This window comes from Pezoporus occidentalis, unplaced genomic scaffold (assembly GCF_034315485.1).
Source record: "Pezoporus occidentalis ecotype Australia unplaced genomic scaffold, CSIRO_AGI_Poc_V1 ctg128, whole genome shotgun sequence".
Classification (NCBI taxonomy): Eukaryota; Metazoa; Chordata; class Aves; order Psittaciformes; family Psittacidae; genus Pezoporus; species Pezoporus occidentalis.
The window spans coordinates 423323-450729 of record NW_026913082.1 but is presented as its reverse complement, the minus strand read 5'-3'; the positions used below and the strand labels follow the sequence as shown (position 1 = coordinate 450729).

At 45.2% G+C, this 27407-nt stretch overlaps 2 protein-coding genes and 1 long non-coding RNA gene across 4 annotated transcripts; 2 read left to right on the top strand and 1 right to left on the bottom strand.

The window, feature by feature from the left end:
* LOC134158232 (uncharacterized) lies at nt 1–20583 on the bottom strand. The gene is made up of 7 exons (XR_009962663.1): nt 19573–20583; nt 16871–16991; nt 11255–13163; nt 10882–11164; nt 9049–9177; nt 8659–8792; nt 1–4925 (listed from the first exon to the last, which is right to left on the bottom strand). It is a non-coding gene; the product is annotated as an uncharacterized LOC134158232 (long non-coding RNA).
* Nucleotides 3643–13613, top strand: LOC134158223 (cytochrome P450 2K1-like). Of its 2 annotated transcripts, XM_062607960.1 has the most exons (10): nt 3652–3840; nt 6207–6369; nt 6558–6707; nt 6986–7146; nt 8351–8524; nt 9064–9205; nt 9755–9942; nt 10459–10600; nt 10988–11155; nt 11245–13613. In XM_062607960.1, the coding sequence occupies exons 1-10, from the start codon at nt 3670–3672 to the stop codon at nt 11256–11258; spliced, it is 1473 nt and encodes a 490-aa protein (XP_062463944.1). In that variant the 5' UTR covers nt 3652–3669; the 3' UTR covers nt 11259–13613. The 2 variants fall into 2 exon arrangements, with proteins under 2 accessions (XP_062463943.1, XP_062463944.1); XM_062607959.1 differs by having other exon boundaries at nt 3643–3840; nt 10988–13613.
* Nucleotides 15898–27102, top strand: LOC134158222 (cytochrome P450 2W1). The gene is made up of 9 exons (XM_062607958.1): nt 15898–16287; nt 18603–18765; nt 20579–20728; nt 20822–20979; nt 21759–21932; nt 22895–23036; nt 23424–23608; nt 24179–24320; nt 26088–27102. The coding sequence occupies exons 1-9, from the start codon at nt 15931–15933 to the stop codon at nt 26276–26278; spliced, it is 1662 nt and encodes a 553-aa protein (XP_062463942.1). The 5' UTR covers nt 15898–15930; the 3' UTR covers nt 26279–27102.
* Nucleotides 27103–27407: the final 305 nt, after the last annotated feature.

The following is a 27407-nucleotide window of genomic DNA, read 5'->3' as shown; positions in this document are numbered from 1 at the left end:
GACTGGGCCAAAACCTCATCAGGTTAGAGGGGAATGTGGTAGAAATAGTAACACTGCGCTGAAAGCCAAAGCAAACTTCTTTCTTACATTGTGGGTTGCAATTCTGGTGTATCTAAATCCACATCTCTATCTGCATCAAGACAGGGAGTCCAAAAGTAAGATGTGGGGACCCTGGCTCTACTGATACATACCAACTAACCATCCTTCATGGTATGTCCCAAATTGCCCTTGAATTAATATGATTTCTGCAATACTGTGTTGAGACAGACTGCAGCTAGAGACCCAAGAAAATCTGTGGAGCTATGTCAAGGCATTTGATTTGTTCAGCCACAGTTTGAAAATAAATTCTTTATAACCTTACCTCCTCAGTACTCACTTCCCAGGTCAGGCTGTCTTGGCTTGTTGGCTGAAGTGTGGGGCCTGGAAGAGTATTCTTATAGGTACACATATTATAAGGTACATTAAAAGCACTGAATCCCAGGATCTCCATGTATCACCAAGTGAGACTCATGAAGGAATGACATCTATTCAGTCAAGAACAAGGCTTTTAAAAGCAACAAAGTTCTTGAGAATGGTTTGTGGCTAAAAGGGGCAAATGCTTAACAGAAGAGGGAAATACTGTCACTCTAGGCTCTGCAGAGACAATGCACTAGTCCTATGCACATACATGATATTTTCTTCTCTCAGTGACCAGGCCCATCACATACAATTTTTCAGCTTAGAATATGGAAAAAAAAAACACCCAAAGAATCTTTCATTGGAATTTTGCAGTGAAATAATGGTTTGGTTTTTTTTTTAAAGTGTATTTTCAGGGTCTTTCTTCTCACAGTAGATGTGAACCACACACTGATTTGACAGATAAATGAAAGGCAATCCAGTGCAAGTTATTTGTATCGAAATGAGCCTAGCAAACACTTGAGATAGTGATCAGTGTAGTGATCCTGTAGAAATACCAATCTCCAGGATGGGAAGAAGCAGGTGTAATCCAATAAAACAATGCCATAATTATGAAAAAGTGAAAGAGGTCAAAGTCAGAAAGCTTTTGATTCCTTTTTGCATTGGCATTTTTCAAGGTGAGCAAAATCCATTAGCAAGGAGCAGCTTGAGTTTTAACGCATCTGAGCCTTTAAGAATGTTAATGTTTAATAGGGTGTGCTCATGCTTTATATATCCCTGATAACAATGCATGGGCTGATAGGCATCTCCTGAGGTTGTAAATCAGTAGCAGAGCCTTGCAAGGCACACAAGCACTTGGTGTTCACTCTCCTGGTTTATTATGTTATCAGAACTCATTGACTGAATTATGGCCTTATAACAGCTCTTTCTCAGCATTATCCTACTGTTACTGTAGCATTATTAACCTGTGTCCCAGTAGAAGATTATATATCCTTCTCCAGATGAGCACACAGAAGTTAGACGACTCTGTGGCTGTTTAATATACAGGCTCATTTTCTAGGAGGAACTGAATTATTTCCCTGAGCTATGCCCACAAAGTTGCTTACCTGAAGATGATATCAGTTCTGGTTTGGGCTGGTAGAAAGACAAAGACTTTTGTCTTTGGGAGTGGAGAGCAACATTTTCTCCATTAGTATTCAGATGGGCCCATGAAGGGTGTTTCATCACTCTTACTGTATCTTATAAAGTCTCAAGAGTCTCAGTGGACACACCATTTGCTCAGACAAGAGTCTGGCACAACAGGGTATTCTTAGAAATGTCTGGGACAAGAGGGTGCAGACCAGGACTCCATAGTTGTGCAGCGATTATGATATGGACATGACCATCCATTGCCCTCCTTTCTCTGTCCACCCTGCCTAGTTCTTTTCTGCACAGGACAATTCCCCTGGGAAAAGCTCCACTCCTGATAACAAGCCTTGGAGACGAGGCAGATGTGCAGGCACCTTTTTCATGTCAATCTAGTTATAGTTTATTAATTCCCCTTGCCTTCGGCTAATGTACTTGTATTAATAAATAATCATCATTTTTCCATCAGTGGAGCCTGCGCCCGGGAGCCTTGCAGGATTCTAGGAAAAGTATTTATTAAAACTAAAGATTTCTGAGGGTAGAACAGCAGCACGGCCCAATAATCTGACAGAATCTGCAACTGGGGGGCAAAATATCCCCACTTGAGAATATGTGATAGAGCATCACATTGGCTTCTTCCCCCCAGAGCCACCATTTAAAACTGTGGCCTTCTGTTCATGCTCATTTCTGCTATGTTGTCATACCCCAAGGATGCAAAAGGCCCTTGGGGAGCTGTTGCCCAGGCATGCAGGCTCTTGCAGGACCATGCTCTGGCATGGTGCATGACTCAGTTCACCTGCAGTGCCAGGGTTGTTGCTGTGTGCTCCTCCTGGCAATAGCTCTGCAATTGCTGCCCAGGCAGTCACTGTCCTCCATCCTCTGCCTGGGCACCTGCAGAGCCTGACCCTGGCTCCTCCCAGGTTACAAAGATCCAGGATCTCTTTCCCAACCTAGGCAGAAATATTGGCTGGACAGGACAGAGCTTCTCCTCCAGGATTGCATGCCTCTGCTTGTAAACAGGCAGGACAAACAGGAAAGAGTCATCACCAGACTTGGAGACAATGATGGACATCCAGGCACACAGTCCTCTGGACAGTAAACTGTGAAATAGAGGCAGAAGTGTTTTCAGGGTCATTTTGGGATTGTTGGTAGAGGATTTTGGGGACGAAGATCAATACAGCATCAGCAGTGAAAACACTGTGTTGCTCAAAGAGGTGATTTTACTGGGGTAGCAAGAAAACAGAGCTGTCACCTGCAAGTAGACCTACTCCCATCTGCAATCTGAACTAGCACATATTCATGTTACCATCACTCCAACTCCTCCTCGGCAAGCCTTGTCTTCCCTGAGGTCTTCCTTGCCAGCTGTCCCTTGGGCCATGCATTATTGGGGGCTTTCCCTCCCGTGTCCTGCTTCCTTCCCAAGGAAGGAAGTCAATACTAAACAAAGATGTTATAACAGTATCCATATATAAACAAGAGTCAATATAGATTTCAGTATCGCAAGGTACAGCATACAGCAAGTACAGTCGTAAATAAGCTTTTTGAAAATAGTAAACCAATTGCCCACCAGATACATCAGTCCATCAGATACAGACAATGCAGCAGCAGAAAGAGGATGCAAAGGAAGAGGACAAAAAAGCCCGAGACACCTCCAAAGAAATCCTGAGCATGTCCAATGGCAATAGCCTGCATGAGGCTTGGCGCCCAGTATTTTGGAAAGGACAAGGCATTCTTGGGAAGGAATCACCAAGGAAGCTTACATCACCAGTGGTCCAGCTGAGTCCTGTGACCTGGCACCCTGACAGCAACCCAGAGCGGTCCCTTAATTCTGTGCCTGAAATCACATATACCACAACATGTCCACAACACAGATTTTCACTGGAAAACAAACACCTTGTCCCAGTGTTGTAAATGAAATAAGAGCTCCAGATTAAGATAATCCATGTTTCAGAATAAAATAGGGTGCTTTCTTTGGCAGAAAAATAAAATACATCTGGCCTAAGTGGAAGTAAACAAGACTTAGGCTCCTTTTCTCCATGTAAAGCCACTTCCCCAGAAGGTGTGTTCAGATGATGCTATAAAGGGACCCCAAGATGCTCATGCCCACACTTTGATTTAGAAATGGCCATACAGAGTTTGCTGCAGTACATGGGCTCTAGCTTGTTGCTCTTTCTGGCAGCAGGTCTGGTTGCTCTCCTTTACTTCGTTACCAGCTTGAAGAAGTCTGTTTGCAGTTTGCCTCCTGGGCCACGTCCTCTTCCTCTGATTGGAAACTTGAATGTGGTGGACCTGAAAAAGCCGTTCCAGTCGCTGACAGAGGTAGGGTCTGAGTGAGCAGGCAGAAGGAAAACATGCAATTCCTGGAATGAGAAACACAACTGTGGAAATGGAGATGTGATTGTGTTTGCATTGTGCGGAGGGCAGAAATTATATATTTGATGTATAGCCAGGCTGGCAGAATGACTATCTTTAGAGGTATATATGCACACACATGTATCTATTTATATAACTATAATACACGTATTCCTTCCTTTATATACATGTGAGTGTAGACCCCAGCCCTTGCAATCAGATCCATATTGTTGATATTTTGAGCCCCTCAGAGTCTGCAGGTAGAAGACTCAGGTTGGACCAGCCTGCTGACAGATATGGGCTATTTGGCTTGAAGAGATGTCTCGCTGCAGATAAACCTTTCCCACTGAAGGTAGGTAGGAAGGAAGAAAAGGAGAAAGGAAGGAAGGGTACCATGCCCACAGCAGAAGAAATCATAGAATCACAGAATGGTTTGGGTTGGAAGGAACCTTAAAGATCATCTAGCTCTGACACACTGCCATGGGCAGGGCCACCTTTCAGTCAACCAGATTGCTCAAGGCCCCATCTAATCTGGCCTTGAACACTTCCAGGGAAATGGTATCATATGCACATTTATTTCCAAAGCTAATTATACCCCTTCAAGGCAAAGCTCAGCTCTGCCTCCCCAGCCCTTCCCCTGCACACACACACTGCCCAGCATTAGTTAAGACTTGATGCACGGCTTTTATATGTCTAGGTAACAAATAGCTTTTTCTTATGCAGCTCCATGGATACTTTTATCACTAAAAGAGGGAAAAAAAAAAGACTTAAATATTATAAATCCAGGTGCAATATTTGTTTCAGAAAGTGTCTGCTGTGTTCCGTTAGGGTGGTGGGGACACGTCAATGTGAATTCAGATTTCTTCCGGTTGCTGTAGAAACAGTTGAGGTGCCATGAATGACCTGTCACATACCCTACATGTGGGCTTACCAGACACTATGATGGGGGAAACCCAGTCCCCAGTAAATTCTCTCAGCCACCTGAAGAGCCACAATGAGGGGGGGAGTGCAGACACTGAAATCTTCCAGGTTGTCATAGAAGAAAGGGTACCCTAGGGTGCAAAAGTACAGAATTCCTGTAGCAGTCATGCAGTGCTCACCTGCTTTGATTTACAGTGCAGAGGATTGTGAAGAGCCCAATGACGGGCTTCTGGTCCTGAGCTCCCACCTGATCATGGGTATATTTGAGGGTGCTGGTATGGAAGAACAGCTATTTTTTTGGTGGTACGGGGGTATTTAATAATACAAATGTCATGCGAAGGCACCAGACTTATTTCCTATAATCTGCCAAGCAGCTTTTATAGGCTTTCAGACCTGCCACATCCAATACATGGTGCTGCTAAAAATAAACAAGGTTGATGCCAAGAGTACAGTACTAATGCAAAGAAATGACCACAGGAAGGCTAGGAGTCGGCTGCAATTCTCTGCCCCTGGCTCTGCCACACACTCTGTGAGCTGCCGGGGATGAAAGAACCAGTGTTAATGTTATCTCCCAAGCCGTCAAACCACCATTTGATGAAAACAAATTCAATTTGTCTGGTGTAATAACGGGAGCTGCTTCTAATCTGAAATTCAATTTTCAGAATGTATCTAATACATAGCAAATGCTAACTCAGGCGCATCGGAAACAAGAAGACATTTGGAGCGGATGGCTTGCAGTGTGTTTAAACCAAGTCTAAAATACAGAGTGAATGATTAGATTGTCAAAGCCACCCTTCTGTGTAACAGATGATTCAGATTTAATTTGCTGTAAAAGCCTAGAGCTCCTCTGATATTATCTACAAGAATCTGCTTCCTAGTTGGATTCAAGTTTCTGGTGGCCAGCAAATAATTTCGCGATGACTGCAACACTACCCACCTTGACATAATTAGGGACAAGTGCTGTCCTGAAAGAAAGACTTATTGTCTAGCTTTGTTTTTGTAGTGTTTGTGGCTTCGGCCTCAAAGATGTATGCACACCCGCTTGCCTCAGGTCACCAGCGTTAAAGTAAACAGGCCTGCCTCAGCTGCCTGCTACAGCAGTTTCCAACCAGCCTCCAAATGGTAGTATCACTATGCTGGCCTGTTACTGCAGAACACCACAGGAATGCAATGGCATTTTATTGACTTCTCCGATAGAAGCAGTGATAGCAGACACCTTGTTGTGCAAACAAGGTGCAAGCAAAGATGCTGGCAATTGATAGCTGTTGCTCATTAGTTGCATTGTAGCAGCACCTGGAGACTTCAGGCAGGGCCAGGAGGCTCCTTTGGGGCTAGAAAGCACCTAGGGTGGCTATTGCTAGCTTTTAGGTCCAGATTGGGTTCAGAATGAACATATTTATTCACCTTGACAGCTCTCCAAGATATACGGCAATGTCTTCACTGTGCATTTTGGACCCAGGAAAGCTGTGGTACTGGCTGGCTATGAAACCATCAAGGATGCCCTTTTAAATCATGCTGAAGAATTTGGAGAGAGGGCAGAAATACCCATATTTAGGAAAATGACACAAGGAAATGGTAAGTGACCTTTTGGTCGGTTGGGTCTGTGTTCATTATATTCTCGCAGGCAGGGATTATCAAGCTCTTACAGATTGCTTTTTGTCTATGTAATAGTGTGTCAAGCAGCTTTGGTACTGGTGTGTAAGAAGGTCTTAACAACGTTTATTAACCACAGGTAACATAAGGATGTTACACCTTTATTTTAGGCATAGCATTCAGCCATGGAGAGCTATGGAAAACTATGAGAAGATTCACCTTGTCCACACTGCGAGATTTCGGAATGGGAAAGAGAACCATTGAGATACGAATCCTGGAGGAAGTAAATTCCCTTATCAAATATTTTGAATCCTACCATGGTGAGTGTCAAGACTTACATCCAGAGACAAAAAAAAATGTCTAGCAGAACAATAAAGATTAATGAAAGTTTAACTCTAAGTAAATGCTATCTCATGGTTAAAGTTCAGCGTATGCTGAAGCAGGTTATTAAACTGAAGCCTTAAAACCTTGAAACTGAGTTATCTGCCATGGATTCTGGGTGGTGAATGAGGGTATTTTTTGGACTACATTTCCATAGGAAACCAGACTAAAATAAGCATCATCATATTGTCATTTGTTTTCATTGCTTCAAATACAGGGAAACCATTTGACACAAAAATGATACTCAACAATGCTGTGTCCAATGTCATTTGCTCTATATTGTTTGGAGAGAGGTTTGAATATGATGATCCTGTATTTCTGACTTTGCTGAAGCTGATGAATGAAAATACTAAGCTGTTGGGCTCCCCTATGGTGCTGGTAAGAGCTTGATTTTATGTTTTAGCCTTTAGTTTTGGGGGGATATCTGGCTGCCTGTGTTTGTCCTTCTGGCCTCTCACAGCTTGCTTCTTCAGAGCAAGAACATTATCAGCCAGCCAGCCAGCCTGTACAGAACACATCTGTGGTTCTAGTTCCACAACACACAGATTCCCAGGCCCCTGTGTGAATCTTATTAGTAAAAGAAAAAATGCTAAAGTCTTCACAAAGGAACTGTTTTAACCTCTTTGAAGAGCAGAAGCACAATACGTCTCTCGTATTAGACAGATCCTGAAATACCATCTCAAATCTGTCTCCTTGTATTACACACACCTTTGGTAACTGTCTCTGCCTCTCCTAGAACCAGGTTTGACAAACTTCTTTTTCTTTTATTTTGGCCACTGAAACTCAATCTTAGCAAACTATCAGCTGATATAAGCCTGTTCCCTCCTGACACAAAGCTTCAGCTTTGAACACCGGCGGAGCTGTCTTTCTCAGCCACAGTGAGGTCTGTGGCCAGCTGTAACACCAGACTAGCAAAGCCCCTCAAACCACCATGCAAACACAGGTCAGAGTTACACACTGTGTACAGAGACCATCCCAGAATGAGGCACCAGCTGACAGCTAACGGCTGGTGTTTGTTCAGTTGTCTGGCAGGGCAGCTAGTGGACTTCTTGTGCACACCTCTCATGGGTTGATGGGGTGAGACCCCTCCTTTTTCCTGGCAGCACGTATGTCTATGCTCCTAGGAACAGCATAGTTGGGTTAGCTTGGTGCCCTGCCTAAGTGGCTTGGAAAGCACCATGTTGACACAGCAATATTGTTTGTCTGTGGAGGTGGTCAGTTCAAGTCCCTTCTGCTGCCACAGGATGTGACACACCTGAGATCTTCTCCTGAAATAAGTACAATGCTCACATTCTCATCTTTCACATCTGAAACCCTGTAGCTCAACACCTAAACAGCTGGAAGCCCTCAAAGATTAAACTGATGATTCTCCCAAAAGTCGTGTCGAGGACTCATGCAGAGATATAACAGAGAGAACACTCTATTTCTGCACAAGTTCATATCTGCTTGGACTGTACAGGAGAATGCAGGGGAATTATGGCCTGAGATGTCAGGGCATGGGACAAGGGACCAGCAGTGTGGTTTGGGACAGCGGTGTATGTTCAAAATGCCAATTAACAGTAAGGCTTCTCTTGCTCCACAGTTATATAATTTCTACCCATCCCTTGGATTTCTCTCTGGAGCTTCCAGGACTGTGCTGCAAAACATCAGTGAACTGAATGCTTTCCTCCAGAAGCAATTCCAGGCACACAAGGAAGAGTTTAATGAAAATAACTTAACAGGCTTTGTGGATGCCTTTCTGATGAAGCAGCAACAGGTACTTTAAAGCCAAGTCTGAGTCTTTCTGTTCTCTTAGCTCTGACTTATTATTAGGGCTGATCCTCTGTGTGGGACTGAGAGTGAGTGGAAACAGAAGTGCAATAAGCAGAACATATCAAAGCTCATACTCACATTGAGCCGCGCTGTGCTCGCTCCATAGCTCCACTGAAACTGCTGGTTACAGGGATCTAGTTGTCAAGATGCCCCACGTAAGTGAAATAAGTTACCACTCAGCACACATAAGGAGGAGATCATCCTAAACCTTCCTGTAAGAATAATAAGTGATTAACTTCATTGCAGTAGCTAAATGCCAACTAACCTCCCCTAACCTAGGGACTGTGCATACACTTGGGACCAGACGAATTCCATACAGAATAGGCCCTTCTGCTGAGAAAGGCATTTCCACCACTAGACATATAGTTTCCCAGAGCATATAAAGTCACCAAAAGCCAAATTGCAGACAAAATGGTAGCAACACAGTCATATATTGGTATCACTTGCTGTAGAACTTATGGCCATTACCTGTATGTTTTGAAGGAGTCAAAGAAAGGCCAAACTATGTTCAGCAATGGAAACTTGATGTTTTCAACCCTGGACCTCTTTGCTGCTGGGACTGAGACTACTTCTACAACTGTGCGCTGGGGTCTTCTTCTGATGATGAAATACCCAGAAATTCAGAGTAAGGCTGAGGAGTCCTCTTGTACAATATACTAATGCATGCTTAAGGCTTTGGTTGTGGAAGGGAGTGGAACTCATCCGTTGTTGTCCAGAGTAATTATTCTGAGTATTCTGAGAGAGATAACAACCGTTGACTTTACAAAGGAATTTTATTCAGCTGGATTGCAATAAAGCAGCCCAGCCAAGTGGGAGAGGCTGAGGGCCAGTCTACAGTTAACAGTAAAGATCCCCCATAGTTATTCACCTGCAGGCTATGGGCTTACGTCACTAAAGGTCTCCTCAGGAGCTGATTCTGATCTGGTTTCTGTTGAAGGTTATGGGGTAACAAAGGTGTGTAATCAGAATCAGGCATGGGATGTACTGTAGTGACTACAAGCTCCTTTGGCTCAACAACAAACCTGAAAGAACCACACCATGCCCTGATCACACACTTCTGCTCTTCCCAAATACCCCTCAAAATTTTCCATTACTTCACCCTGGCCAAACTGGAGGCAATTTCAGTTGCAAGATAAGAGGGTTATCAGCTTCTTAAACCTTTCCTCCCTCCAAGGAAAGATTCAGGAAGAAATGAACCACGTCATTGAACCAGGAGAGATGCCTAAGTTGGAGGACCGGAAAAAAATGCCTTACACAGATGCAGTGATACATGAAATACAAAGGTTTGCCAATATTGTCCCAATGGGCGTATCACGATCAACTCCTACCGATGTGAATTTCCAAGGCTATGTGATTCCTAAGGTGAGCTTTGAGGCTAGCAGCTTATGCTGCACAGATTCCTTACAGTTTTGTTTAAAGCAGTTAAGAATCAAAATATAAAAATCTAAAGATGCCACGATGTGTGGTTCAATCTATGATGTGATCCTTTGTCTTGGATCTAGAGTAGTTGCTATAAACAGGCACTGGACTGTCGTCTGTTGCAGTCTTTGAATCCTGAATAACCAGAGACTTTAATTAAATCACGCTGGTTCGAATCTCTTATACCAAATGTGGAACCTTTACTTCAGCATTCATTCATTCATTCCCTTTCTTTAAAGATCTGACTCTAAGAAGGGGCTGTTCTGTGGTCCAAAAAGACAGCAGCAGCTACTGATAGCAGGCAGAGCTACAGTGGGGCAGAGAAGCGTTCCCCAGTTCTATTTGCCATGGCTCAGTCTTATTTCTCTCTTCACATTAGAAAAAAACCAAGTGGCTAGCCTTGACTAGGAAAGTGATCTGGTCCAAACAGCTACTGTGAGTTTCTTTGGTCCCTTTCAGGGTACAGAGATTATTCCACTGCTGACCTCTGCTCTGAATGATGAGTTACACTGGAAAACCCCAGATCAGTTCAACCCTTCCCACTTCCTGGATGCCAATGGGAACTTCATTAGGAGAGAAGCGTTTATTCCATTCTCTATAGGTGAGAGGGGTGTGTGTGTACCACCTGGGTCTGGGCTAATGCCATGGTTCCCCCTGATTCTAGGCAAATATGAAAGTCAGGGACATAGAACATAGGATAAGGGATTTTTGGTCGTTTTTCCTGTCCACCATTGCTGCAGGTAATCACCTCTTTGGGAGATCCAGCAGACACTGATCTACCCACAGTCACTGAATAATTTCACATACCTACAGGCTTCAGTGAAGTTTGCAACTAGGTCAGTAGCACTTCCAATATACAGGGAGAAGGAAGGCATTTCCTACCTGAGCAGCCTGCTCTTACAGATTGTACATCCAGTTTAAAAGGTCTCGGACATCAACAGTAACAGTTACAGCACTCACCATATACTTCTCTCCTGGCTGTTTTCAGGACGAAGGGCTTGTGTTGGAGAAGGACTGGCCAAAATGGAGCTGTTCCTCTTCTTTGCTGGCTTGCTCCGCAGATTTGTTTTCCAGCCCCCTCCAGGAGTGGATAAGTCAGACCTGGATCTCACTGCTGATGTTGGCTTTACCTTGAACCCCATGCCTCACTTGGTTTGTGCTGTGCCTTATGAAGGACCAGACAACACGGAGTTTGAGTAGTGAGCACTTCAAGCTTGAAAGCAAGTGTAGTTAAGGGGAAAAAAGCTTTTTGTACCTGAGCTTTAGGGAAACGGAAGACACCAGGCACTGCTCTTTTTCTTTCATTCATGCCATTTTTTCCAACAGCTTTTGTGGTGTCTGTCTAATGCGGATCCTTCAGACACCCCTGAGTACTGCTCTCAGAAACTGTGATTCATTCCTGGAACAGCACATCAGAGATGCAGTTTTCAGGGCTGTCTGAAAGAATGAAATGGCTTCAAGGCTCCTGTATAGATGTAACCCATCAGAGGCTCTCCCCTAAGAGCCTCCATGGGGAATTTCTCAGCCTGAAGTGTAAGCTTCAAGCTGAGAAAATTGGCAGAGCTGATTTTTGATGACCCTGCTGGAGACAACAGACACTAAATGGATCTAGAAATCTCCCTAGTACAGTTGTTCAGCTGAGCTTCAGACTGAGTTTCCATTGTGCGATACAACCTGCCTTATCTTTATTACAGAGTCCCAGACACGAGGGTGTAACATGGGCTGATGCCAAGCGCCAGGCACGGGACAGTTATCAGAAAACATCTAAGTGGTTTGGGAAGTGGGTTCATTCCAACTCACACTAGGCACTTTATGCTGAAGAGCCTATTTATGATGGGGCCAATCTAGCAGCTTTCTGCATCTGCTGAGAAAGGCATTTCTACACCTCCCTTACCTACCCTGGCTTCGTGCTGTCTCTGGCACTTGTCTGACCCCTTACTGGGCCATCTTAGACCCCTAAACTGGCAGAAAATGACTGGCCAAACAAAGTGAAGTTTCTGAATCCACACAGCTAAAGCTGGACACAAGGCCAAGGCAGTGTGAAGGTGATGCAGCCTGGGGCTGGGCAGCAGGACTTGCCACGCTCCCGTCAGAGAGCTAAGAGAGTCTCAGCCCTCTTCTCCATTTGCACCTTAGGAGCTGTAGTCGCTCTCTAGACCCTCTCTACCCTCCACAAAGAAAGAGAAAGGCTCCTTCAGTGGGTGATTCACCTGCCATAAGGTCTCAATTGCTTACTGTCTCTACTGACTGCAGGGTGAACCATCCTTCACAGGCTCCCAGTTCAAACTTCAGTCTCATGTATCAGGAGTGTTAGGATGAATAAGGACAGTATTTTCCATTTAACTGAAAATACAGCTTCAAATCTTTAGAAAATGCTGTTTGTCTTCAGCTCCAGACCAGGTACACAGAGGCTGTGCAGCTGGTGCAGAGCTACAGCCAGCCAGCAACTTCAAGCTGTCTTCCTCTTTATACATTCCTTATGTCAGGGATAGGCAGCAAGGTCTCCAGGCAGAGTAACAGCTCAGCCTGCACCACTGAGCAAACGCCACTGCCATGGGCTCCCATGGAAGTTACATGTGCTCAGCACACAGCAGGAGCAGGCCCATTGCAGTAAGAACCGCAAGTGAGATTTTGGTGCTTGCAGAATGTGCTTTGGCCACTTTCATAGGAAGTGAAGTTACAAATTCAGAGCTGGTAATGTTCATGTTCTGCCAGCAGAGATCCTGCATCACTGTCACGGATAATAGGATTTTGAATGTAGTCGCTGTGAAAACAGATGTAAAACTGGTAATAGAGTCTGGAAAAAGAAGCAGGATAGGCTTTGTTACCAAGTCATTCACCTGTACCATTAACTTGTCCTGTGGGGTCTCTGCAGAAAGCTGGTGACACCCCAGAGACTGTGGCTGTCCTAGAGCAACTGTTTGACTACCACAATTAATGATCTATTTCATGTAACAGCCATCAGGAGTAGGAACACCTACCTATACCCACAAGGCTACACCAGTTGAGGGAAGCATGATACGTGTGTGAGATCTGAACATTGGTGCAGGTACAAGAGAGGAGGCTGCTGTGTGTGCTGTGAAACAAGGAGGAAACCACAGGTGGGTTAGGGAGCAGTGAGTCACTGAAGATGCTTTTGTGCTGGTTGAGGCAAGAAAGACAGGCTGGGATGAAAATTAAAAAAGGGAGAAACAGAAAGTTACAGAGACTGAGGGGGCAGGTATGGTTAATATATAACATAAAACTAAAGCTGCTGTCACCTAAAGCTGATCTATGCTGCAAATGGAAGGAAAGAAAGGAGGAAGAGAATATGAAGGGATGACAAGTTGGGGCAGTCTTTGGCTATGATACAGACTCTTCACACTAGCTTTAGTTCATGTAACTAAAGGCAGCACTCTAATAGTTGCACTGTACCTTGTACTTGTACTGCTATTGCAGTGGTATTGCACTTGTATGTGCATTGTACCTACCACAGTGCTAGCCCCAGCTTCTGGTCACATCTCAAGGAGTCTGTAACTCTCGCTTATGTTTGTTTTGCTGTTGCTCTATTTGCAGTGTAACTACCGCAAGCCTGATCTTATCTCCTGCTTAAGAAATAAATATTTTGCTCTGTTGCTGTTGATCTATCTGTTGTTGCAGGATGAACTTGATTTGGGGTCAAACTGATAAAGTTGGGTTGCGCTGCCTTTAATACACCCACTCTAGACAAGGATCCCTGGCAACACGCAGCCAAGACCCATTTAGCAATGCAAAGAGTAAGCAATACTCATAGCTACAAAGAGCTCAAGGAAATAATTGGATGTCCAATCCCAGAAAATCACAACTGCTGTCTGAGACAGGATGTGGCTCTGGATGGGTCTTTGCTGTGGTCTATTACAGTGATTCTTATGGCTCCTGCCCTTGCTTAGAAGGAACTCATCACAGTAACGCCAGCAGGAGTTATCTGAGGCTGTGGTCCTGGATGCACTGCTGGTCAAGAATGGGACTGACAGGGAAGGTGCAGAGATTTGGGGGGATTTAAGTTAATTTAAAGGATGCAGGGCTGGTGCTTTACTGGTTGGCTCTCCCCAGGCTGGCTAACTGGCAGCACAGGCTGCTGGATGACGCCCATGCTCCACGTCCTCACCATCACTGGCTTCACATGCTGTGGCAGGAGATTGCCGTGTGGGCACAAGGGATGGAGGACAACCTGGCTGCAAGCACCCCGAGGGGCCTGGCTGCCCCAGGAATGCACCCAGAGCAGTGTCAGCTCCTGGCAGGTGCTTTGTGCTCAGCTCTGTGTGCTCAGGCAGGGGAGCACGTAGCAGCGCAGCTCCGGAGTGAAACACGTACCAGACGCATTATTGAGACAGGAATTTCTTGTCATTGCAAGAGCTTTACTTACCTTTTGTCATTTTAATGCATTGCACTCAGAGCCTGGTTTAAGAAAACCTCAATACGCTCCCCCCCCTGGCTTTTCAGAGATAATTTAAGTCTCTTTCTGAAAGGCCTTTTTATGATTTTAGCAGCTTCCAGGGCAAGGATGAAATACCAGGAGAGCAGCACGTAACTTTTGCACTGCAGGGTGCTGCCAGTGAAACAAAACCCCGCAGGAACAAACATTTTGCACAGGGCACAAAGCATAATTATACCATCACAAGTTCTCATCGTGGTGCCCACGTTCTGCATCCTGTGCCAGCCCTGATCCTGCTTGCCTGTCTTTACAGCCCCTCTGCCTCTCCGCGCAGTAGAGCAGGCAGGTTGAGTCATCCTTGGCATGCTCTGGGGGAAACCGTTGCCTCCAGCCCATTTCTTGGAAACTAATAAAAAAAAAATATCCCAGAAATGTTGCAACACAACGGGCTTCTTCTGCTTCTGGGTGTCTCTGGGGCTGTAACATCTCCACACTGCTCAGGCAGCTCCAGTGTGCAACCAGCAGCTGTTTGCTCTGGGACCATGCTAACCATTGCTGTGTCTCACTTCAGATTAGGTCCACTTCCCTCCCTAATTTTGCATTTGCTTAGGACCCATATTTGCTGAATAATGGCCTTTATATGATCTAACCTTTGGACAAATGTACCTTTAACCTTGCACTTCCTGATCATGTAAGATAGCTCTTTCTTCCCTGAACAGTCTTATTCCATTGACTGTTTATTCCCAATGTCTTCCTGAAAACCACTATTCAACCATTCAATTGTTTCCATACAGGATTTAAACCTTTATGAGGGATGCAAGCTCCAGGTGTTTAGCATCTTTAATTTAAAATCATTCCTTTCTTCTCTCTTGTTCCCCTTCTGAAGCCTAACAGGTCATCTGGTTTCATTAACTTCATCAACTTCTTTCCTCTGTTTCTTAGAAGCTGCTCTTGCAAAAGGAAAAATCTTCCCCAAAGTTTCAAATCTAATTTTGTCTTTCCATTCCACTCATGAATCCACTCATGATCACTTGATCCAAGCTAATTTTCCATGGCTAGCTATTACATGTCCTCTCCTTCAGACACAAGTCTGAAATCCCATCCCTTCTGGGCAGTTCAGAGCTGACTTTACGAAGAACCTCCAGGGATACATGGGCTTTACCATCATTAACAACCTTTGATCTCCATTTGACATCAAGAAAGCTGAAGTTTCCCATAACAATACTATTTTTCTCCTTAGTAACACAGAGATCTCAAATCCTAACCAAATCTAAACCTGGAGATTTCTAATAGGATTCAAGGAAACCTTTTTATTTCTCAGTGTGAGTGGAGTGTTTGAAGGGTCACAGTGCTGCTAATGAAGGACCCTGAGGTCTCAGGGGAGGAGGAGGTTATAGAAGAATGCCAAGCACCTTTTCCCATGTATATGTTCTTGCACACACATGCATGGGTTTGTAATTTGAAACTCTCTTTACTTCTGGACAGGCTTTACAAACTGCTTAGACCACATTCTCTGAGGTGTTTAAAGAGGGTGGAGTATGCAGTATTTATTTAGGTACTCTACAAACCTTAATAAGAATCGAGTGCTTGTAGCGATCGCAGAGAGCAAACAGAGAGCCAGCTGGCAGAAACTGAACAGTGCCACTGCATTTTTATTGCTTCTAGCTCCCCCCAAACAGATTATTGCTGAAATAATTATGTCTTTTTTAATTTCATTTATCTCTGATCCTACATTAATTTCTCTGCTGTGTGCAGCAGTATTATTAGCTGTAGTCTATTTTTCAACTGGCTATAAAAATTCAGCTTTTAAATTTCCTCCTGGTCCAACTCCTCTTCCGATCATTGGTAACCTGCACTTGGTGGACATTAGAAGGCAAGATAAATCACTAATGAAGGTAGGACAATAACCCCCAAACCCAGACCCTTATAGATTTTTAAAGCTGCCTGGGATGTTATCAGTGAAAAGTTTTTGTCTTTTTTAATTCAAACTAAACTGTAAAGGTGTGAAAACTGCTTTATAACATTTTTCTAGGCTTCTTCTAGCCAGTGTCTGTGTTGATGCGATGCCATTTATGAGCGATCACTCATTAAAAAAAGACCTTTGGGTAATACGGGATTTCTTCATGTAATTGTGAGGATGTACACAAAGTATATAATGCTTGTGGGATTTCAACTATTAATTTGACAGCTCGGGCGCTCGAAAATCTTTTAAAGCATTAGGACATAACTAACATGAAATGAAATCGCTTCCCTCTCCTCCGCCCTGGCAAGTGGAATTCTACAATGCAGTGACCCCAAAACTGCTCCGGGGAGGGCCAAATGCAGATGCCCCATGCAAAATCCACTTCCTTCTTGGTGACTTGGATACGCATTAAAATCTGGATGTCAGTACGAGAAGAGGGATGGAAAAGCTGTGCTGAGGAACCAGAATGAATAGCCTGTAAGCTCTTCCACTAACCTGTAATTAAGACAACTCACCCAGCTTATGGTGGTAAGCGGGTCTCCTGTGCAAGATGAGGCTGGCACAGCCCGGGGTGCTTGTGTCAGGCTCTTAAGGGCTCTCCCCTTGATTCAGCAGACAGCACCAGCAGGGATCGACCTGCACCGGGGTCAGGGAGAGAGTGAGCAAACAGACAGCGGCGGTTCCCGACGAGGCGTCGACACGGCTTCCGTAACGCCGGTGCTCAGCAAACACTGGTGCTTCTATAGGAGCAGCAGGGTGGTGGGAGAGCTCTGCCGCCGGGTGAGGCTCCCAGCACCTGGTGCTGTTGTGGGCAATGTCAGGGCTGGGGTCAGTTTACTCAGCGGGGCTCGGCAGACGTTGCTGCAGCCTCTGAACGGCGGTTTGGAATTACCTCCGCATGCTTTCATCACCTGCTAGGCTCTGTTTGGTATTGCCTATGTTTGCATTTACTTTGGGATTACTCCAAAGGGGTTATCCCTCCATCTCACCCCACAGAGAGCAAAAAATGGTGATGGCATAAAGCGGCAGGCACCAGGGTTTGTTGATGCTTGCATCCTGATGGGGTGCTCCCCTCATCCCTGAGGAAGCTGCCAGAGGAACCGACACAGGCTGAGGCTGCACGTATACACCGTGTGTTTGCTTAGACAGCAGATTTGGACTGTGGCTTCCCATCACCTTGCTCCAGCCCAGCCCAGCCTCTTCTCAGCTGTCCCTGAATGCTGTTACCAAGCTGCCAGGAATCAGGCACACACATCAGTCCTTGTGAAGCATGGATTCCCCATCAGACTGTATTGCTCTGCTGCAGACCCCTTTCCTGGGCTAAAAGGAGTGGGGACCAGAGCATAGCACAGCAGTTCCAGGGGCACATGTAGGACATGCCAGTGGGACTGTGTGCTCCTAGGGGCGGGGGGGAGGTGTCAGCTCCCTGAGGCATTGCATTGCCTTTGTAAACCAGCCAGCAAGGCACAGTGAAAGAATCTTCCTGTGATATGGCAAAAATACACCCAGAGCCTTCTCAGTGCGAAACGAGCATCACTTTGTGTACAGGCACGGGGAAAGCCAGCAGTTCGGGCAGCCTCCTGCTTCTTTTCATCACCTGCTAGGTGCTCCTGCTGTGGGTTTCCCTGTTACACTCAGCTGAGCTGTAGGTACCACAGCCATGTCCGAGCAGAGGGGCATGGATCTGGAATCTGCGGTCAGCCAGGGCAAACTGAACACCCAGCATGCAGCAAACGGTTCCTCTGGTCTAATAGCAGGGATGCAGAAATGCTTTAGTACAAAAGGAGCATTATATCAAAGCTTTTCTGGGCAACAGCATCATTATTTGCACCAAAATGTCTTCTCTGGTTTGCCAATTTGTGTTGCCATTTGAGGTCCAGTTTTAACTCTAGGTGTTTTGTTTGGGTTGTTTTTTTGGTTTTCATTAGTTTCTCTTTAAGAGCAAACCCAGATTAATAATGCACTGATGGGGGTGGGGGTTCTTTGATGGCAAGAATACTAAATATCTACATGGATGCTGGCCAGGTATCCATACAAAATGCATTGGGTTTGACTGTGATAAGCTTTAGCTCACAGGCACCACTCTGCAGGTGGCGGCTCCACCGCCATTCCCAGCTGGATGCCAGGATGTAATGTCAGAAAAGCAGCAACTGATGTAATATCAGAATGCAGATGCAATTCTGATGTAATATCAGAAAGGAACAGGTGCTTGCCCCCATGCACGCTCCTTCCCTTCCTCTTTTTCAGCTTGCAGAAAAATACGGCCCCATCTACACCCTCCACTTTGGGTTCCAGAAAGTTGTGGTCCTGACCGGGTACGAAGTTGTGCGGGAGGCGCTTGTGAACTACACAGAGGAGTTTGTAGACAGACCATCCATCCCAATATTTGACCAAATTCAGAACGGAAACGGTACTAGAGCAATGAGTGAGGGTGGGCGGGAGGTGTTGCTTAGTGCCAGCATAACTGTGCATCCCAGGAGCCCGGCTTTCTAACATCCCCCCTGGGCCCTTCTGAAGCCAAGCAGAATGAAAACATTTGGCTTTCCTCACTTCCATGCACTGCTTCCTTGCTTTTCAGCATTTTTGCTAATCCATGCCCTAACCATTTGAGGGGGAGGAGTGGGATTTTTAAAGGCACTGGTAATTTTGGGGTTAATTTCCATTGGATGTCAATGAGAGCGGAATTTACAAACCTTCCCCATGGTTTCAGGGGACTTCAGACTAACTGGTTTGGCTGTTTGGAGCTGTAGCGCTTCTCCCTTTCTCCCACTGCCAGATGCCACAATCTGGGACATCATCAGTCCCCGGCATCTTGCCTCTCCACAAAAGCTCTTGTGGATCAACATGAAGCAAATTCAGGCAGAAGCAACTGGCTGAGGCTGGAAATTCACCCCCACAAACAACCCCATAGTTTTTCCAAGGCAACTCCCCATCCCTGAGTATTGCAGAGGACTTTTTGCCTTGATTTTCCATCCTCTGCTTCAGCTGTGGCTCTAACTTTGAGCATCTACCTGGCAGCTTTATATGCTGGTTACAGGCTGAAGTTGGGATTACAGCTAGAAATTAAATTACCCAGCCATAATGTCAACAGATTAATTTATCGCTACATAAAGAAAAGGAATCGATGGGGAGAAAAGCATTTTTCAGAGCTGATTTACATGTAAAATATCCTTGGGGCAGACTGGCAGTATTGCACTGTAAGTCCTTTCACACTTACCTTCTCAGCCCAGGACCGAGCCGCTTAGAGGTGGAAACTCACAGAGGTGAAGTAACAGTGGTCATAAACTTTCCCAGGGAACATCTCACCATGCCCATTTGTTGACTCTGAAGCTGCAGAAAAGGAATGATCCAGATGAAATTGCATCAATTAAAGAAGAATTTAAAATCAAATTTGCTTTGGCATTTTTAGAGCAAGAAGTTTTGCTTTCCAAATGGAAACTACACTGCTTGAAAACGGTGTTTATTCTGCAGAAAGCAAACACATTTAAAAACCTTGCAGCCAACATGAAGATGTGAAGTGCTGGAATCCAGCTTTTTGATTGGCACAATCTGAGATAGTGTTTGGATTATATTAACCTAAGTTTTTCTTATACTATTTCCAACACCCTGCTGGGATGAAATACCCATCCCTGCTTTGTGGTGTTAGAGATCATCAAGGCATGAACTCAGAAACCTCCACAAAATGATAGTAATAGTGTCATTGCTGAAAACACAATGCTACTGGGAATCTCAATAGAAGAGCTCAGCACTGAGGGTTGTGGAGATTGAATTATCCCATTCCACGTTGATAAAATAGCTTTGTAACTGGAATAGGACAAAGGGTAAGCTTCAAAGATATAAGGTTGTTGCTTGAGGCCTGAGACTTGCAGCCAAACGAGGTCAGAAATGTTGCAGGACTGACTGAGACCTACATCTCTCCCCAGCTCTACAGCCAAACCGTACTGGTTTGAAAGCCATACCTGCTTATCTTGCACACAAGGAGAGGGCTGTGGCAAACTGGTTTGGGTGGGAGCCTGTTTTTCCCAAACTACAGGCTCAGTGAGACTGAGAGAATGGAGGTGAGAGCATACAGGGATGGGGCACACAGAAATGGGAGACCCTAAATCCATGGGAAACTGGGCAGCAGAAATACTTGTGGAGATCCCTCCTCATCCTGTCCCCTGCTTTGTTTGGTGGGGCTCCTCTGTGTGTGAGCCGAGTGCAATGTCTCATGGCCCCCCCAGGTTTGTTCTTCTCTATTGGGGAGCTGTGGAGAACAACTCGGAGATTCACGGTATCCAGCATGCGCAACCTCGGCATGGGGAAGAAAACGATAGAAGGGAGAATTTTTGAGGAGCTTCACTTCCTGATTGAGATGATCAAATCCTTCCAAGGTGAGCTGCAGACCATCCCAGTGCTGTACAGCCTCATACATGTCACTGCTGCTGCAACATCTCACTAATATCTGCATTCTCCTCCCACTGTAGGGGAACCTTTTAGCTTGACGTCCTTCAACTGTGCTCCAATCAACGTCACCTTTGTCATGCTGTTCGGTGAGAGGTTTGAATATAAGGACCCAACATTTATCACTCTCCTAAGACTCATAGATGAAGTTATGATTCTTCTGGGATCTCCATATTTGAACGTAAGCAACCTGTCCCACGGAATAACATTCTTTTACGCAGACACATTACATTTGTGAGCAACACAAACCATAGCATTTGGTTCAGCAGTTCTCAAGTGCTTAGCACCATTACACCCAAAATGTGACAGTCCTCCAGATACCACCCTGGTCACCACAAACGTGTTGCCAGATTACCCTTTGCTGCTCTGCTTTTGAACCATCCTGCACATCTGTGCAGAGCTAAAATAAGAACTGAAGTATGATTATTTTAGCCATTGCCTTTTCAACATAATTGCATCACCTAGGCTTTGCCTGTGCTGTGTTTTCTATGTGTCTTTTCTATAAAGACACATTCAGTGTTGATGTCTACATGAGTGACATTTCACAGACTGCATGAATATGCTTCCTTGGAGAGTGCCAGGAAAACTTTGCTTACCTTCAAACTATCATACCCAGTCCTTCATAACCGACGCTGGAAAAAACTAACTAATCTCATAGTGGTTGAAACTGCTGGTGGCCACGCACACTGAAGTCCCAGCTCTGTTGAGAGGCTGACCTGGTACAGCTTAACCTGGTACCAGCAACAGCATAAATGCTTAAAATTAAGTAGTACTAAATAAAGGCTCAAAGCTCAATAAGGAAAGCCTTCCCCTATGAAAATCTGCCTGGGAAGTCCCTGGGATGCTAAGATACTGCTACATGACAAAACTCAACTGATACGTCATGCCTTAGGAAGAAGCTGTTTCAGCATGCTGATATTTCTACAGACTTACTGCTTCTCTTTCTTAATTCCTCATTAGTATTTCAATTTCTACCCATTCCTGGGATTTCTTTTCAAAACCCACAAGATCATGCTTGGGAAAATAGAAGACGTGCGTGCCATTTTAAGGCAATACATGAAGGCGAGCAGAGAGGATATCAATGAGAACAGTGTGAGGAGCTACATTGATGCGCTGATATTCAAGCAACAAGAGGTATTTGCTTAACTCTGTTGACTGTAATGTCTCCTTTGGATTTTCTGGTTAAAACAGTTGCTGAGTCTTGATTTCAGCCATGTCATGTAAACTTCTTGAAATCCATGCCGTTATTCTAGTGGCACTGAAATCAAGCGTCAGTCTCTTACAGTTGGTGGAATTTACTGTAGGGATTTTTCTATCAAAATTACCATATGAAAGCCACTGTCTCAGTCCACTCTTGAAATAGCAGCAAAAATAATATGAGATCAACTCCTTTTTCCTAGTAGAAAATGCATGAAGTCACATGAAAGCTGACTCTGCCTTTCTTTTTAAGACAACAAATCAATTAATCATTGATACTGTTGCTCCAAGACAAACTACAGACTAAGTATGAACGATAAATCATCAGTACAGGTCCTAGTCCTGCCCTGCATCTAACCTTAGTAGAGACTTGGCAGTTTCACACATCAGTTGATTTCTTTCAACACAAAAAATTTGGGCTCTGAGTTTTACCTTCTTTCAAAATGGCTCTAGGCCAACCTTAGGCACTAAGTGTTCCACCCAGCTATGTGGAGGAAGGGTCAGTATAGTCCTAAATGGCCTGAAGGTCATTTTAAACATTGTTAGGGGTTTGAACCTGCCTTTGGGCAGGAGGAGTCCTTAAGAGTTAGGACTAGCTGAATCTCCTTCTGCAAAGGGGATAGATGGACAGGGCTTTTTCCAAACCTGCGAGGCTGAGTACATGAACAGCATCTGGTCCTGGGCTTCAGCCTGCTTCTGGGTGGAGATGGATGCTGAACCAAAACTCCACTGCAAACTTTCCATCTTTGGTGAATGATTTGCATTCAAGATCAGGTCCATTTTATCACCTAGTTCACAAACACAAGATCATAGTTAACACTGTCGTAGGCTATGCAGAATTTCCCAAGCTAAGACTGATGATGGCTTTAAGACCATTCTTACCACTTGTGTTTTTCAAGGAGAAAAACAAGAAAGACAGCCTCTTCCATGATGACAACTTAATGGCATCCATACTCGACCTGGTCATGGCAGGAACAGAGACCATAGCCACAACGCTCCAGTGGGCCATTCTGCTGATGATGAAATACCCAGAGATTCAAAGTGAGCTCCTTTTACCTCCACTTTATCTGCGGCATGGCTGATATGAGGAGGGGAGAGGTCTCAGATCCACAAAAGCTCTTTCGCCTTAAGAGCTGAATCTCATCTCTTAATTGTTATGAATTCCTGATATAATTAGATGTTGATCAAAGTCACAACAAAATAGTCCGTTTGCCTTGCTAGGAAAGAGGATGGATGGAGAGTAAAGTATGATGCCGGGGAACCAGCCCATCCACATGCCTGAACTAGAAATAGAGGGGGCAAACCCAAGCTGATGTTTTAAGGAACCCTCTCCCTCCAGACCCTAGAAAAATATGTTTTTCCCCAAACCAGATCCAAGGAGGGAGTTCATTTCCTTGCAGGGACATACATTTTGCTTGATCCTTCCAGAAAAGGTGCAGGAGGAAATTGGGAGAACTGTCAAAGCTGGAAGCTGGGCCACGTATGAGGATCGGAAGAACATGCCATTTACAAATGCGGTGCTACATGAAGTGCAGAGGTTTATCACTCTCCTGCCCCACGTTCCTCGCTGTACTGCTGTTGACACCCACTTTAGGGGCTACTTCCTTCCCAAGGTAGGTAACTGCTCCATCCCAGGAACACATCACCCTCCTCATTTTTGCCACTGCCACTACAGACCAATATCTTTAGAGGGAATAACAGGACAGAAGCCCAAAACAGGTGTCCAGAATCATCCCCAGAAGAGTTTCTATATTGAGTCTATGACACTGGTACTGTAGGGCTATTGCTTCATAGTTGAGTCCGTTCAACTACACGGAATCCAGAGAGACTGGTATTGTAGGACTCGATTCTGTCACTCTCACTTCCTCACTCTACAAGTGACCCTGGTTTACCTCCTTGATGCCATCTGCACAGTGAATTACTTGCAAGGGAAGTAATTTACAGGATCTGACCCTTTCCTTGAGGTTTTCACAGCACCACGTGGCATTTGGCTTCAGTCCTTGACACTGCTGGGAAAATCTCAGTGAATTCTCTCTCTACTGACTGATGGGGTAAACCACTCAAGAGTTCTCCACCTACCCCTGGTGGAGCAAATGTCCTGGAACACTGAAGTCTCTGCTGCAAAATGAACCAAACCAAAGCATTTCTGCTAACTTTGGTGCTTTCATGTACTTCTCTTCCAGGGTATAATCGTAATCCCATCACTCACCTCAGTGCTGCTGGATAAGACACAATGGGAGACACCACATCAGTTCAACCCTAACCACTTCCTTGATGCTGAAGGGAATTTTGTAAAGAAAGGAGCTTTCCTGCCCTTCTCCACAGGTAACCAACAGGCTGATCTGCACAGAGCTGAGGCTATAGCAGGATCATTTTATTACTGTGTACACTAACGGGGTCTTCATGGCTAAGAACTGCCTTTAACTTGGTCAGTAAGCAACCAGGCAACTGAACAGAGTCAACTATTCTGCATTCAGGCAAACAGCTGCTCTCAGAGCACACCTCTCTCACCACTAAAGGCATTGGTTCCCAAGGGCTCAACTAGAAAGAAGAAAGAGATAAACTGCATCCAACAGAAGGTCAAAAACTGCCTCAAAGCTGTCAGCAATAGGTGGATAATCAGACAGGACTGGTGGGGCTGCCAGCACAGCTATGCAAAGGGTTCCATGAGCTCTCCTAGGAGGGAGGGTACAATCCAGGGACCCTTAAATCCTGTCTCAAGTCAAGTCCCATGTGTGAGTGGGTCTGATGGACAAGGTCTCATCCACTGCCCACCATAGCCAAGGAAGGGAGTCCCAGTAAGCCTTGCACCTGGGCTTGGTATTACAGCCAGCAGAGATCCTGTACAGGACAGAATACACCAACCCTTATTACTCTCGCTATGAAATCTTAAATCTAAGGCCCTGGATTGTTCCCAGAAGTCACCCTGGACTGTGATTCTTCCAGTGGCACTTTTGAGAGCTCCCAAAGATTCCCAGCAAGACCTGCTCTTTTAGAGGAAGAAGCGCAGCCCTGTGGTTAGGGGAGGTGACCCTGACACTACCTCCACTGGCATTTTGGTCAAGTCACAAACTTTTTCTTTTATTGATCTTTTTAATCTCAATTTCGCCTTCAAAATACAATTAATATTCTCTTTCTGGAGGCTCATAAACCCTGGGACTTAAAGTGAGCTAATCATAGGAACAGTTGTTAGGTATCAGAAATCCTCCCTTGAGACATCCTGGAAGAAGAAAAGTCTCTTTCTCCATGCCTTCCTAACAGCCATAAGCACTTCCAAAGGCTGCTCATTTCCAGACATTCCTGCCCCCAGCCAGTGCCCTCCATAGCTGCAGCAGTGTGCTTTATGAAAGGGCACAGCTGGATGGAAGAGTCTTGCTGGGAGTTAACAAACCCCAACACTGCAGGAGGCCCTAAGTGCTATAAAGGGAGATTTCCTGCAGAATCCTACAAATCCTCCCATGCAACTTCAAACCTTCCAGCTGTTCCTCTGAAAGGATGGCTTGAAGGAATTCCAGAATGTGCTCCAACCCCAGAGCCTCAGTACTGACTTTGGACATTAAAAAGCCAGTCCTTGCTTGTCCACCAAGAGCTGCAACAGTACAGGGACCACCACACAGGGGCTGGGAACCTAGCACAGAGAGAGGGTAGGAAAGAAGAAACACAGTCTTTTCTATAAGTGGGATGTTAGGATAAATTCCACAGGAAAAGTGAGTTTCAAGCCATTCCACTTTGGGAGGAGGTGGCATTTTTCTGTCAGGCTGCTTTTCAAAGAGAATGGATTAAAGATGCTGAGGGAGTTGGAAGAGCTAAGAAGAGGAGAAGGTACAACATAAATGAATAAAAACCCTATAATATTGCTGCGACTTGCTGCTGCAGGTGGCTGTGTGACAAAAGAGACCAGGCAGGCACACTGTGCCAGCGTGACTGGGACAGCTAGCTTCAGCAGCTTGGGTTCCTCTACTCCAAAATATTTCTGGTGCATTTAAAGGTGTCACTGCTTCTCCCATCACAACATTTCAGATGCTAACATGTGCATGGCACACACTGTAGTCTGCTCTTTCCATCAAGTAAACATGCCGCTTTCATCTGCAGGGCGAAGGAACTGCATTGGAGAAAGCCTTGCCAAGATGGAGCTGTTCGTCTTCTTTGTAGGGTTGCTTCAGACATTTACTTTTCAACCCCAGCCAGGAGTTTCAGAGTCTGACTTGGACCTTACCGTCCCCCAGACGACTTTCACATTAAGGCCTCAGCCTCAGGCAACCTGTGCTATCCTGCGTGAATAACCACAGCCTTGCTGAAGAGCAACCCAACGAGTGGGGAAGCTGCTTACACCCAACTTAGCTATGCTAGGACTTGCCATCCCCCATGCTGCCACACCACCCTCTTTCACATCCCCTTCCCGCTGTCTCCATCCACTTCCACTCCACTGTTCTCCACCGTAGGTTGCTGACCCCCTCTTTGCTCCCATACCGTGAAGAGGTGCATATGATTGATTAGAAACCATGATGGTGGTTGACAAACACACATTTCTTCTCAAGAGAGATTGTGCATGGAGCCAAAGAAGGGACCAAGGAAGTGGTCTGGTGAAGGGGATGCAGCCCATGAGTAGTATGTGTGACACCCAGGCTCCCATGGGGAAGCAGTGAGGATCATAGTGGCACAGAGATCTGCCCAAAATCCTGAGGAAAGACAAACCGTCCTTTGCTGAAAGCCACAGAAATACACTGTGTGTCACACACGTGAACCATCCATGGCTACATCCTGAACTTTCCCAGTTCCCTAATTATCCATAGCTTCTAGCAAAACCCTGCCAGGCTTGGCCACAAAGTCAAACACTGGGAGTGAAAAAAACAGGTCGATTCACATGAATTGAGGACAAAGTTATTTCTGCCTTGGAACAATGTCCTGAAAGACACCCCAGAGTCTGCAAACCTGCTTAGGTAAGCAAGCACTGTTCCCATCAAGTTCAACACTGCTTCAGAGTCTGAATGAAACAAGATCTACATTTCCAAACCTGAAGTCTAAACCATAAGGCCACATGAGATTTGCACCAGCAACTGATCATAAAAGGCTAATGATACAGACAAATAAACTAGACCCATTTCTAGTTGCATGTATCCCTGTCTTTCTTAACCTTGTTAAATAGGCACAAACACTGTTCCTCACTTCAGACCTCCTGGTTACTGTTAAAAGCCAAAACCATCTTTCAATTTGGTCTTTGAGATGGTCTGGCCTTTAGAACCAGCCACGCAAATGGTGCCCAATGTAATAGTTTTGTATTGCACACACTCATCAAGGAGAATTGGGATCAGGGATTAGATGAGACACAATTTTGGTTGTTTTCCTTTCCTCTCTAGCTTTGTGTGGCGGTTGTCCCTGTCTGTAGCACTCTTATCTGCCACCATATTCTGC